At 35.8% G+C, this 12,417-nt stretch overlaps 2 protein-coding genes across 4 annotated transcripts in view; one reads left to right on the top strand and one right to left on the bottom strand.

Annotated features, from left to right (window-relative positions):
- Positions 1-12,417, bottom strand: part of LOC128678469 (dystrophin, isoforms A/C/F/G/H-like) — a 455,052-nt gene that overhangs the window by 180,931 nt on the left and 261,704 nt on the right. The gene's annotated exons all lie outside the window — the stretch shown is intronic.
- LOC128678076 (ras-associated and pleckstrin homology domains-containing protein 1-like) lies at positions 4,975-12,303 on the top strand. 3 transcript variants are annotated; one of them, XM_053759364.2, is made up of 15 exons: positions 4,988-5,118; positions 5,439-5,453; positions 5,559-5,586; positions 6,096-6,232; positions 6,414-6,464; positions 7,912-8,136; positions 8,383-8,520; positions 8,885-8,905; positions 9,110-9,130; positions 9,400-9,447; positions 9,884-9,928; positions 10,254-10,391; positions 10,708-10,731; positions 10,857-10,883; positions 10,968-12,303. In XM_053759364.2, the coding sequence occupies exons 1-15, from the start codon at positions 5,052-5,054 to the stop codon at positions 10,991-10,993; spliced, it is 1,011 nt and encodes a 336-aa protein (XP_053615339.2). In that variant the 5' UTR covers positions 4,988-5,051; the 3' UTR covers positions 10,994-12,303. The 3 variants fall into 3 exon arrangements, with proteins under 3 accessions (XP_064292656.1, XP_053615339.2, XP_064292657.1); XM_064436586.1 differs by lacking the exon at positions 5,439-5,453 and having other exon boundaries at positions 4,975-5,118; XM_064436587.1 differs by lacking the exon at positions 9,110-9,130 and having other exon boundaries at positions 4,990-5,118.

The raw sequence follows: 12,417 nt of genomic DNA, 5'->3' as shown, positions 1-12,417 counted from the left end.
GCAGGCCGGAGACTTGTTCTACAAAACAACGTACTGGGGATGCGAAATCTGCGGTTGCTTCAGCGCTTACGACGGCGGCTTATACACTAAATGCGCTTCCTGCAATCAATGCAACTGTAAGTATACTTTAAGTGTGTCTAAAAATATAAACTTTAAAGTCACGGCCTTAAGGTCTATTTTACCATTACTGTGGCTCGCCATATGAGCAGACCCTGAAGAAGACTAATACCTAACTTTATATAATAACACAAGCATACAACTGTTGTATTCTGCATGAATACTACCGCCTTCATATCACAAAACAAATAAAGAAAAAACTTTTTTAATACAAATCATACAGATTGATTTAGCCCCAAAGTATGTTCGAGACTTGTTTCATGGGATAAAAACCACACTAAATTTTGACATTGTATAGATAAAAATATCTTGAATTTTATTTTAAATTTATTTTTACAGCAGGAGGAGGACAAGTGGTACCACCGGGGCCGGGACCAATACCGATACCATTACCGCCTGGTAAGGTTTATATTATTTTTATTATGTAATTTATTACAATATCAGTTATTTCACATGTTTTACTTTAATTATGCAATTTTTTTGCTCGAAGGGTTAATAGAAGGTAATCATTAAAAACGCTCATATATTTCCAAAATTCTTTTATCAGTAGAAACCTACATTTTCCTAAGTGACCGATGAGATAATTGGAATGAATAGTACTATAATGGTGCAAAGGCCTAAAAAGCATAATTGTCTAATCTCAGAAATCCTGAAGTTTTTAAAGCATTTTGAAATACATTAATTTTGTTTCAGTATACCCACCTGAACCATTTCCATTCCCGCCCGGTCCCGGACCGGAACCGTTTCCTTATCCACCACCTAATCCAGAAGTAATACCGACCCCATGTGAGTTTCATGACCAAGCTATATTTTTTATAATTTTAAAAAGCTTCTTGTACAATATCATGACTATAATCTTAGAGCTAATAGTCTTGAAAGTGAAGACACATTTAGCTAAGTCATCGATGGTCTGAAAAGTATAAAAAGTATATTGTTATATAGACTATATAACAATATACTTTTTATATAACTCTATATTGTTATATAGAGTTATGTTATAACAACATTATTATATACATCTCTCTCAACATTATTGTTATATAGAAATATTATTATTTTATATAAAATATACTATAAAAATTATTGATTTGAATTACTTACTGTAGTTGATTAAATTTAAATACTTCATTTATTTATTTACAAGCTTATGTACACAAAATGTGACAAAATGATTATACATAATTTTATATTTTCAGGGCCGGCGCCTGGTCCAAATCCGATACCAATACCCAATAATCCATTCTGTAAGTACCTCACGTTGAATTTACAAAAAAAATATTTTTATTAATTCACCATTTTTTCAACATATAATCAAACAAACGCCTGTGGAAACATACAGAATTCTTATTGCCTCAAATAATTTTCAGGCCCACCACCGATCGTTATTCCCGGACCACCAAGGACCGTTTACGTGCCAGTACCAGGAAGAAGGGTAATTGTGCGAGTACCGGTACCGGTACCAGGACCGGAACGGAAGATTTACGTCCCAGGACCGCCTGTCCCATATCCGGTACCAGAGAAAATACCAGTACCGGTACCAAGGCCGTATCCGGTACCGTCGCCGCCATCGATTGTTAAAGTGCCCGTTCCCGTAAATAGATACATCCCTGTGCCTGGCAAAAACATTTTGGTTCCAGTGCCTGTACCACAACAGGGTAAAAAAAACTAAGTTTAAATTTGGAAAAGATTTATCGTTTGTGATAAATAGTAATGAATTTATTATTTTATTTCAGACCAAAGGTACTACCCCGTACCGGTTATTATCTATGTAGGTAAGTGAACGAATCAAGTAATTTTTAAATTAAATTCGGTTTGCTAACTAGTTCTGTTCTTCTTCTTTTCGAATATGTTGATTGGCAACACTAGTCGCTTCTTTAAGCGACTTGAAAAAAATCGGAAAAAAAGTGGCAAGTAATCACACAAGTGAACTGTCATGTTTTTCATGAGGTTTTCTTTAAAACTACTATACATACACACAAGTCAGATCAGTATATATAAACTCATATGGCACGAGTAGGAGTCGAGCCTGGTACCTTTCGAATAAACAGTTCTATTATAAAGTAGTTATTTAATAGAAATGCTAGGAATACTTTAGCAATAACAAAGAATATGAATTTTCACGTCGAATTTTTAAGGTTTTGATAATCTAAATTTTGATAATCTTATATATGGAGGAAGTAATCATCATAACTATGTTTCTTTAGGACCTAAATGCAGAACTCACGCTCCCAACCAGCCATTCCAGGTTCCTGGCGACCCGTGCAACGTGCACGTGTGCAAGGTCAAATACAACTACGTCTATGTTGAAACGAGCCCCATTCCTGGATGTTACGGTGGGTTTCTTCTTTTGGATGAATGATGTTGATGGCCACAGTAACCCACTAATAATGCATTGTCATCTAAATACTGGCCTCGTACAAAATTACAATTCTGATGGACAAGCGTGTTTTAAATTTTTTAAGCTTACAAGATTTTGATCTGAGTCAACAACGACCACATTACATTTTTTAAATGAATCATAAAAGTACATTTACCACACTTTTTAGTAAGAGATTATTATTAGAGAGATGAAAATTCATTTTGTTAACTTTTAAATATGCCATCTCAATTTTAAGCATGTCTTTATCGTTCCTAAACAATTTCAGACCTGATGCCAATGTTTGTTAGCAATAAATATAATAAATATTTTTGTCAATCTCAGGACCATCGCCCAGTCCATTGCCATCGCCGTATCCCAGCCCACTACCGTCTCCGTATCCAGGATACGTTCAACCTACAGTGACCCCTCTAGTGCCAGGCGGATCCTTCGGGCCATCACCATGTAAGGGCACCCTTTCCAAAACATACATAAGTCAACGATTTAGCTAGACTAGATTGAGTAAAACATCATTGAATTTATTACGCTCTTCATAGAAAATTTAATAGAATAAAAACCGGTATTTGTTTAACGCAACACAATTTCACTTGCACTTGTTCTACTGAAAATAGACCATCCTGTACATATAATTGACGTAAATTTACAATGAAAATTAGCCAATTTACAATGAAAATTAGCGAATTTACAATGAAAACTAGCCAATTTACAATGAAAATTAATATTTTTTCAGCGTGGGGTACTAGCAGTCAAAGCTCTGCTAATGCTGTAGCGAATGTCCAAACGTGGGGCGGTAGTGGAAGCGCCAATGCCGATGCTACCGCCCAAGGTTGGGGCGGAACTGCTAATGCAGAAGCCTCCGCTAACGTCCAAGGCTGGGGTGGACCAAGCGGTGTTCCTAGTGGCCCTTGGGGTCCGGGATATGGTGGATATCCGAGCGGGGACTCATCTGTAGGACCATATCAACCGCAAGGACAACAGCCTGGTAGTTTCGGATACGGAGGATATCCAAGTTTAGATGGACAAGGACTTGATGGTTATGGAGGTTACCCTGACCTTAGTGGTCAAGGACAGGCCGTGCCAGTAAGTGGATTTGGAGGGTTCGGTGGAGACCTTAGTGGTCAAGGCCAGGCAGTGCCAGTTGGTGGATTTGGAGGCTTTGGTGGCGATTTGAGCGGTCAAGGTCAGGCTGTACCAGTTAGTGGATTTGGTGGCTTGATTAGCGGTCAAGGCCAAGCCGTACCTGTTGGTGGCTTTGGAGGATATGGCGGCGATTTGAGCGGCCAAGGACAAGTCTTACCAGTAGGTGGATATGGAGGATTTGGTGGAGATTTGAGCGGTCAAGGACAGGCTGTACCAGGATTTGGTGGCTTGATTAGCGGTCAAGGCCAAGCCTTACCAGTAGGTGGATATGGAGGATTTGGTGGAGATCTCGGCGGTCAAGGACAGGCCGTCCCAATTAGTGGTTTTGGAGGGTTTGGTGGTGACCTTGGTGGCCAAGGACAAGTCTTACCAAGTCCCGGTGGTTATGGAGGATTTGGTGGATACGGAGGCTACAGTAGCCAGGCCCAAGCGCAAGCTCAAGCCAGTGTTTCCGGCTATGGGACTGCAAGTGCAGACGCTCAAGCCCAAACTAAAAGCGGGAGTTGGCTCGATAAAGAAAGCGGATCGGATGAAGCTGATAAATAAACCAAGGTGAAAGTGAATTCTGAAAACATACCTAGGTCCGTATAAAAATTATATTTGAATCTGCAATAATCTTTTTTTTCGATTTCAGATTAATAACGCAATGATCTCAAACGGCAGGGCTTGAAATCTGACTTAGATCTTAGATAACAGCATGAAAAATGACAGAACACGCTTCTTGTATATGTATTGTATTGTTTGTTTGCAAATAAATATATTAGTGGGATTACTTGTGTTTGATTTTTTTACATCAGAAAAATATCATAAACTGGGATTGAACAATGTTCTTTTCAATTGACAGAGAGATAAATAGAATAAGTACCATAACTAATATTTTGGACATCAGCATGAGCTGGTTAAAATAACGATATCCGATTCTTAAAAAGAAAACCGCAAAAGGAATGTTATCCAAGATTTCAACAAATTAAATCGAAAATTGACGACGCAAAGAGAAAGGAATACTCTCAACGGTTTAACGCAAATTTTGAGCGTCACGAAATAACCTCCTATACTCGTAGCTGCGATTTTATTGTCCCAAAAAGTTACCATGTGCGTTCGGACATGGCGCAATTTTAGGAATCGGGCCGAATGTGAAATAGAAACATAAAAAAATTGCCTTAAAAAAATCAAAAACATCGCAGAACACTCGAAACATTTTATTTTAGTAAAAATGGAAACCACGACACATAAATCAGATATCAATTACACATAAAACCCGTAACAATGTGTACCTAACTTGACTGGGAACATGGCGTTGATAATTTGGACATGAATTATGTCAAAAAATCGTTTATAAGGGGACAAATCTCGAAGTAAGATGCAGTTAGAAGATCTTCATTACAGCTGAAGATCAAAAGGAGACAACGGCTGAAGGATGAAAGTACTAGGGCTATATTTTTTAGCCCTTGTATTAAGCGGTTTTGCAGATGATCTCAGTAGAGGTGAGATTTTTTTTAAATGACTGATTTATTAACTTATTTGGAGTTATTATTCTAATTTCTGGGCACTAAGTACTGCTAAGTATTTATTTATTAACAATAAATTTGAAGATACACAGTGCACTGGAGTTTTTATTGTAGAATCAAAACAACAAAGTATTCTTTTGTACAACTTTTTATCGAATTCCGTCTTCGTTCTACGTTGCGTTCCGAAGTCGTCTCTTTAAATAATATTCATTGCATTACAACATTTATTTTTTTATTAATATTAAGGAAAGAACGATATTATGGAATTCTAATATTTTTGTAATTTTATCTTCCAGTGGGAGATGTTTCTGGTAAAATATAAATTTCAAATATAAATATTATATTTGCTATCAATAATTGCTAAAAATAAAAATAGTATTAATGGTTGTTAATTCATTCAAACAATTGTTGTTTAGGAAGTAGCAGTAGTTCCCTACAAGAAAGGTAAGCAACTTTATATATTACTAGCTATTGCCCGCGGAATCGGAACTGCGAAAGCGGAACAGACGATTTTCATACAAACTTTCACTCCTCATTATTGTCATTTGGGGGTTGATTTTTGGAAAAAAAAGTAGCCTATGTTTGAACGGGGGTCTTTAACTACATGCATACCAATTTTCATCAAAATTGGACTAGCGGTTTAGCCGAGAAAGAGGAACAGACAGACAGAGTTTCGTATTCATAATATTATAGTATGGATTTTATAAATATACACTATACGTAAATAATAAATCTCAAATGTGTGTCGGACCACGCGCACTATTACGGGTTACGAAGATATATATTTACTTCCACATTTATGTAGCTAATGACATTATTCATTGTAAAGAGAATTTTAGTATTTGAAAGTGGAGGCGATAAAGTAGGACAGTGTATGGGCTCGAAAGATGGAAGGAACCGGGATAATGCTCAGATGAGAGAGAGAGAGAGTTATATATTTCGTTGACTTGCAGAAGCAGCAGTAGTAGCGTCAGCAGCAGCAGTAGATCAACATCAGATGGCTCGGAAAGCCGGACCGCCGAACAAGACCCGGATGAGGTAGAAGATGTTAGATCCGCAAGGCCACTGACGAAGGGACGATATAAACCAGGTATGCTATATAATATACATAGTGACTCAGACTTGGCTGTGCTCGGTAGGAGTTGGGATAAAAAGCGCTTTTGATGATGTCAAGGATGATAGATGTAGTGAATCTAGCTGCCACATGGAATCTATGAAATATGAAACTGATTTTTATAATAATTAATCTAAGATATTTCTTTCGTGCACAGGTCCACGGCTAGTGGGAACAAATGAGGTTCTGCTACCGTATCTGGTTTCAGGTAAGAAATTTCAAATACAATGATAATTTGTTGCGACAGATGCCCGTATACTGTAGATACCTAGAGATGAATCTGTAACGCGATGATTTAAAGGAATCTTCGGTAATTAACTCTGCCGTCAATATAGGATAATTGCAGTAAGAACTAGATGACTTCGAGAAAAACGCGGTTAAAGTTTTGGTACGAAAATCTTCAAAACTCCTATGTTTGTTGTCACATCATGATGGTTATTATTTACATTGGAAACCATTGTAGGTAATAAGAAGCAACAAATTTGTTATACTAAGTGTCTCCTAGAAGCATCTGTTAAGGAATACTCGGCATATACACAGGAAGTGGGTTCTTTACTGTATGTATGCCAAGTTTCCATACAAGTTTACGATTATTTAAAGTTTACAGTACCGCACCATACTGTTTTGCAGATCAGACCACCCATTTAGTAAATATTGGCACTCTGCTTAGGGATAAAACAGTATATCTTCTTAGCGTTTATTTGCTCGGTCCATGCCCAATTTATGTATGTAAATTACTTAACATAGTAAGTGTTATAGATGACATACTGTACTTATGCCGAGACACTCTGAATAACAACTTTTGCCGTAAGTGTATCCACTGTAATCATGTTTTGTAATGTAAACAAAATGCTTGACTTACTGCAAAATTTTAATTAACTTTGGATCTAAAATACATACAAACAAATGAGTAAGTTACGAATGTAGATCTCGTTATCGTGATCATGGCTGTATATATAACTCGGTTTTGGCAAAAATCCGACTTACTGCAATTATCCTATTGACGGCAGAATTCTATATGGTAATTATTAATGATTCGTATTCGGACGGTTAAATCGAACGCGGTACGTATCGCTCGGAGCGCGATCGGACAAATAATGTGTCACTTGAATGTGACGTTTGATGTGCGGCGCGCGGGGATCTGTGCCCGCGGCCTGCAGTCGATGGTCTGCTGTGTTGCCATCAACATAATTTCTTCTTCTTTTAAGATAATTAACAAGTGCACAAAATTTACAAACACTATTTAAGCAGGAAAGTACTGCAGCAATTAAAAAAGGTAATAAGCTAAGTGAATTAAAGTCTGGAGAAAAATAATAACTGAGATCATGGTCGATCCACTATCTTTATCAATATTTTAAAGCCTAGCCTTCTCAATTCATTAATTTCCTTATATTTTTGTTATTCTAGTATTTTCTGTGAATTTTCTTTATACCAATGCGGTTAATTTTTCACAATGCTTCAATCCATTTTAAATTAACTTCAGTGACGATGATAGGGTTATATGGATCAGATAAAAGAGAAAGCAAGAGCGGTGTAGTGCAGGGAAGTCAAAACGATGGCTGAAGATAGAGAGAGATGGAAAAAACACCACTGACAAAAACGTTGTTCATGAATGTTGAATGAATGAAACATTGACGATCTCATTGTTTTCACAGGCGAGAACAATGTCCAATGTCAAAGGGAAGGAGAGATGTACCATTTCCTGAGCTTGAACTACCAATGCTACGTGTGCGCATGTCTGAGTAACTTGCTGCCCGTCTGCGCTTCTTGCGCTGGCTGTGGAGTGCCAGACTTGCCCACGCCGCCACCGCCGCCGCCACCCCCGCCACCACCACCGCCAACACCAAGACCTACTATACAACCAGTGAAGCCACCAAGAGGTAATCATTACATATTTTTTTGTCAGTTCAGTTCATCCAAATTCCTTACTGGTTGCGTTTGATTATGTGTAACAGCAGCATAATTAAATTTCAGTTCAAACAAAACTAGGTGCGCTGTTCATATTTTGTTCTTAACGTACACTAAATACCAAAAACCTACCGAAACTGTCGTATTTCTAAATATTATATGTATTGATTAGTAAGATTCTTGTTCTTCTATACAAAAATTTTTTCATGTGTCCACAGTAACCTGCAATCCTTTACCAAGCAACAGGCCGTATGAGAATCCTCTTAATCCCTGCCAGTCTTGCATATGCAAGGAAGTAGTATCGCTGTTCGGACAAACAGACATACAGATCAACTGCTTCGACAACGGACGGTGTGGTATGTACTTCTAATTTATATGAAATGTTCATGAATCTTCTTCACACAAAGAAAACTTTGCGTGTGATAAGAATTTTGTCAAATTTTTCCAGTTGTCTTATTTACTGAATTATCAGATTTTGGTGAGTTGGGAGATGTTAGTTTATATTAAATTGTATAAGATATTTTGGCGAAATAATATAACTTTCAATTCATAATTTGAAGATAATATAATAGATAAAATAAAATGTATGCAATGACTTACGTGTGAACAACACTTACCTGTGAACAAAGAATTAACTATTAAGTACCAAGATAATATAACACAACTGCAATATTTATTAATTAAAGCACAAAGACAATTAACTATATATTTTTGTTATAGTACTGCCGCCACGACCTCCGCGTAAGTATATATTTCAAGCATATTTTAATGTTTATACAATATTACGTAATGCTTTTGCTAAATGGCTAAATTTCAAAACATCGTCAATGTAAATTAAGTAGATAATATTTCGCTTTCATAGCTTGTAGAACAGTTTTATGTAGTAACTTAGAACTTATTATGTGAATTAGTTTCAAATAGCTATAAATGATAATAATATTACAGCAAAGGCATTACGACAAAAAGGTAAACGTAGTTATAAAAGTCAAATTTCAATTGTCAGAAGTTACAATTTCGATATAATTATCGTGATCAATATATGTTTATATGGTCAAGCCATCAAAAAAAATCGCGTCTTCTAAATCTATGACATTGATTGTATAAATATTGATTATATAAATGTATGCATTATCTCCTTCATCCAAGATGTGTAACAACAAAATTGATTCGTTCATTGATTTTCCAAAACAGTGAACCACTAATCTCATTTTGATCTTCAATACATTTTTTTACAGCAACTCCTGAACCAGTACCTCAACCAACAGTTAAGCCTGTCAGACCAAGTGAGTTATTTCTAAAAATTAAGCATCTATCAATTAATAAAATAATTGGTACCGACGACTGAACAAACATTCCAAAAGATCTGAAACAACACAGATCAACTGACGACCAAACAACCCAACACACAGTCCTGGCACCGTAGAACAAGATACTGAAATCGCAAAAGACAGAAGAAGAATATGTGGTCACGATTGCTTTTGTAAGCACTGATATTATAAACTCCATTACAGTTTTGTTATTTCTTTTCTTTGTGATGGAGTCCCCACTCCAACACTTAGATATAGGCCTAGCGAATTATAACATTACATTATTACAACATACGAATATTCTTATATTATTTCCCAATTATATAAGAATATTCGTATGTTGTAATAATTTCGATTTTATTAATGTGAATATTATTTATACAGGTACACAGTAATGTTTTTGGTTTTTCAGCTCCGCGCCCTAAACCAATTCATCCCTTGCCAGGTCCATTACCACGTACGTTTTTATCAGTTTCAACTCCATTATTATAGATATTATACATTACACTTGTCAGGATAAAATAAGTGTCAATTTTATTCTAGATCCTAAGGATTACACCGGTGTTTACAAGTTGAAAGGTAATTACGTATTCAATCTACGAAATTACCCTTCTTTGTTTCACCGGATTTTTAAATTACATTGTCTTCTAATGAATCTAAAAGCATGCAAACTTCTGATTAATTTTAATATTCTTATCAAGCAAAATATATTGTTCAGATAGATTTTCGTTGTCAATTAGTTCTAAGTCGACATTTAAATTTTTAAAACTTGTATTTTTCAGATACCTCATGCCGTCCCTTCACCCCTAATGTTCCCTTCCAACACCCGTGGGATGAGTGCCAGATTTGCGAGTGCAGAGAATACTACAGCGCCGGCCTCGTCAACGTTGAACTTCACTGCTACACGAACCCTACATGCTGTTAGTATTAGTTCACCTCAACCTTCGAAGTCCTATACACTTTCTATAATATTTAAGAGACATACTTGTGTCGGGAGGATGAAACACATACAACCACTTACTTGGCAATTTTAAATAGAGTTAATATGATGTCATTAAACAAATTTCCTTAAATGTACCTTTGCGAAGTTAAAAACGAATGTTTGAAACGAAACCGAGAACTTCATTTTTCGGTAAAAGATATAAAATTTCACTAACATAATTTGACAAAAAAATCTTGTTACTTTATTGTTTTAATTAATTTCATTTTGAATAATCAACAACTTAATTGTTTCAGGTATCACTGATGTGGTTGTACCAGGTAAGTTATATATTTTTTTGTTATTATTGTCGATGGATGTTACACGCATTCAATTTATTATATACTCTATTAAACCTAAATAGATAAAAATGAACAATATTAACCATATACTTTTTACATTTTAGTAAATCCAACGCCAGTAGTAATATATCGTAAGTATTCAATAGTTATTGTTTGAAACTATACAATAATAATTTTTGATTACTTGAATTAACCACGACTTTTGTTTATTTCAGCAAACAATGGTGAGTTTAGAATTTGAATATCGGACGTATTATTTGAAGAGCTCATTTGGCGATAGTAGTTTTCAAAATGCTTTTGCGATGGTCGGTCTCGACATGAGCAATCAAAAATTTATGGTTTCGTGCTTCTTGGTGCTTTGGAACTTTTGTCCCGCCTGTATTTGCAGTTGTTAAAACCTATCAATCTGCATCAGCGTAAATACTTGTTGTTTATAAGGAAGGCCACTGCCTTAGCAGCGGGAACAATGGTTGATGATGATTAATTTATTTTTTCCATACACATTTATTAACTCCAATATTTCAGCAAGCCGTGGTGAGTCTGCTTATATTTTTAATTTCATTATGTTTAGTAGTATCACCTGAAAGTTGAATATCGTGCTCTCTAGAGAATGATACTCATCTCGAATGGCGGCAATAAACGATACACGCTTAGCTCGAGGCGAGCGGTGAAAAATAAAAACCTTTATTGACTAACAAACACCAGAATTTTGGAACACCGAAATAAAGTAAATTTTTACGACGCGACACGCCGTCAAAATTGAGCAGGGATAAAAAGGTAGGAAAAAGGTAGGACTCCACCTGAGAATAGACGATTTAAAAAATCCACATTTATTTTCTCCTGCCCAATAAGATTTAATAGAAACTGTAGCGCAAAAAGGTGAAGTAATTCAAAGGTTTTTAACGAGATCAGAACAATGACCATCTTTATGTTCCAATCATTATAAAAATACTTTTTGTCAGCAGATTTTTCTGCTCTTGTATATGTGATCCAAAACTTAGGTACCATGTACATTTATACCCAAATGTCCTAGTTTCGCTATACAATAAAATAGTAATATTCTATAGTCCAGTGCAGAGCTGTCTTAAAAGTAGACTAAAGTGTCGTCTGAAAATGACCAAATAGAAAATGGATCGCGTCTATTTTTTGTCAGCGATTGAGCTATTAAATTTGGTAGGGTTATACCACGATCAATAGTATACAATTGGGAACAAAACTGGCGTCCCAATGATTGACTGGACGAGGGCTTTAAGTGTATTGGTTTCTGGATGGCCATTTATCGAATTCGTTCACCCTTGAATGTGATACCGTTATTGCAAGGGTTTCATTGTAATTGTGTAGTTTTCTCTAGACTCATTGGTGAATTGAGAGATTTGTTTTTATCTGTTTAGTTAATGTTTCATCTAGAAAATCTTTTCTTTGTATAGCTATCAGTGCCTTTGTTCTGAGTAAAAACCTATGCTAACTTCTTCCACGTTATATTGTGAGAAATCTGTTAATATTATTATAACACGATATAGTTCTTAATACGTTTAGTCTAAGCATGTCACTTAATGTGTCATTACGCTTATAATTGCAAATGCTGAGCCTCATAACTACATATATTAACGGGACTTAGCACGAACTTACTACGTACGTGCTAAATTCCGTTAATATATGTATGTA

This window comes from Plodia interpunctella, chromosome 19 (assembly GCF_027563975.2).
Source record: "Plodia interpunctella isolate USDA-ARS_2022_Savannah chromosome 19, ilPloInte3.2, whole genome shotgun sequence".
Taxonomy (NCBI): Eukaryota; Metazoa; Arthropoda; class Insecta; order Lepidoptera; family Pyralidae; genus Plodia; species Plodia interpunctella.
This window is presented reverse-complemented; position numbering and strand designations above follow the sequence as displayed.

Excerpts from the sequence above, each read along its gene's own strand:
- LOC128678076 (XM_053759364.2), top strand. The coding sequence starts at position 5,052 with ATGAAAGTACTAGGGCTATATTTTTTAGCCCTTGTATTAAGCGGTTTT. Across the intron at positions 6,233-6,413 it reads GAAGGGACGATATAAACCAG|GTCCACGGCTAGTGGGAACA; the intron begins GTATGCTATATA and ends TTTCGTGCACAG. Across the intron at positions 9,448-9,883 it reads AGTTAAGCCTGTCAGACCAA|CTCCGCGCCCTAAACCAATT; the intron begins GTGAGTTATTTC and ends TTGGTTTTTCAG.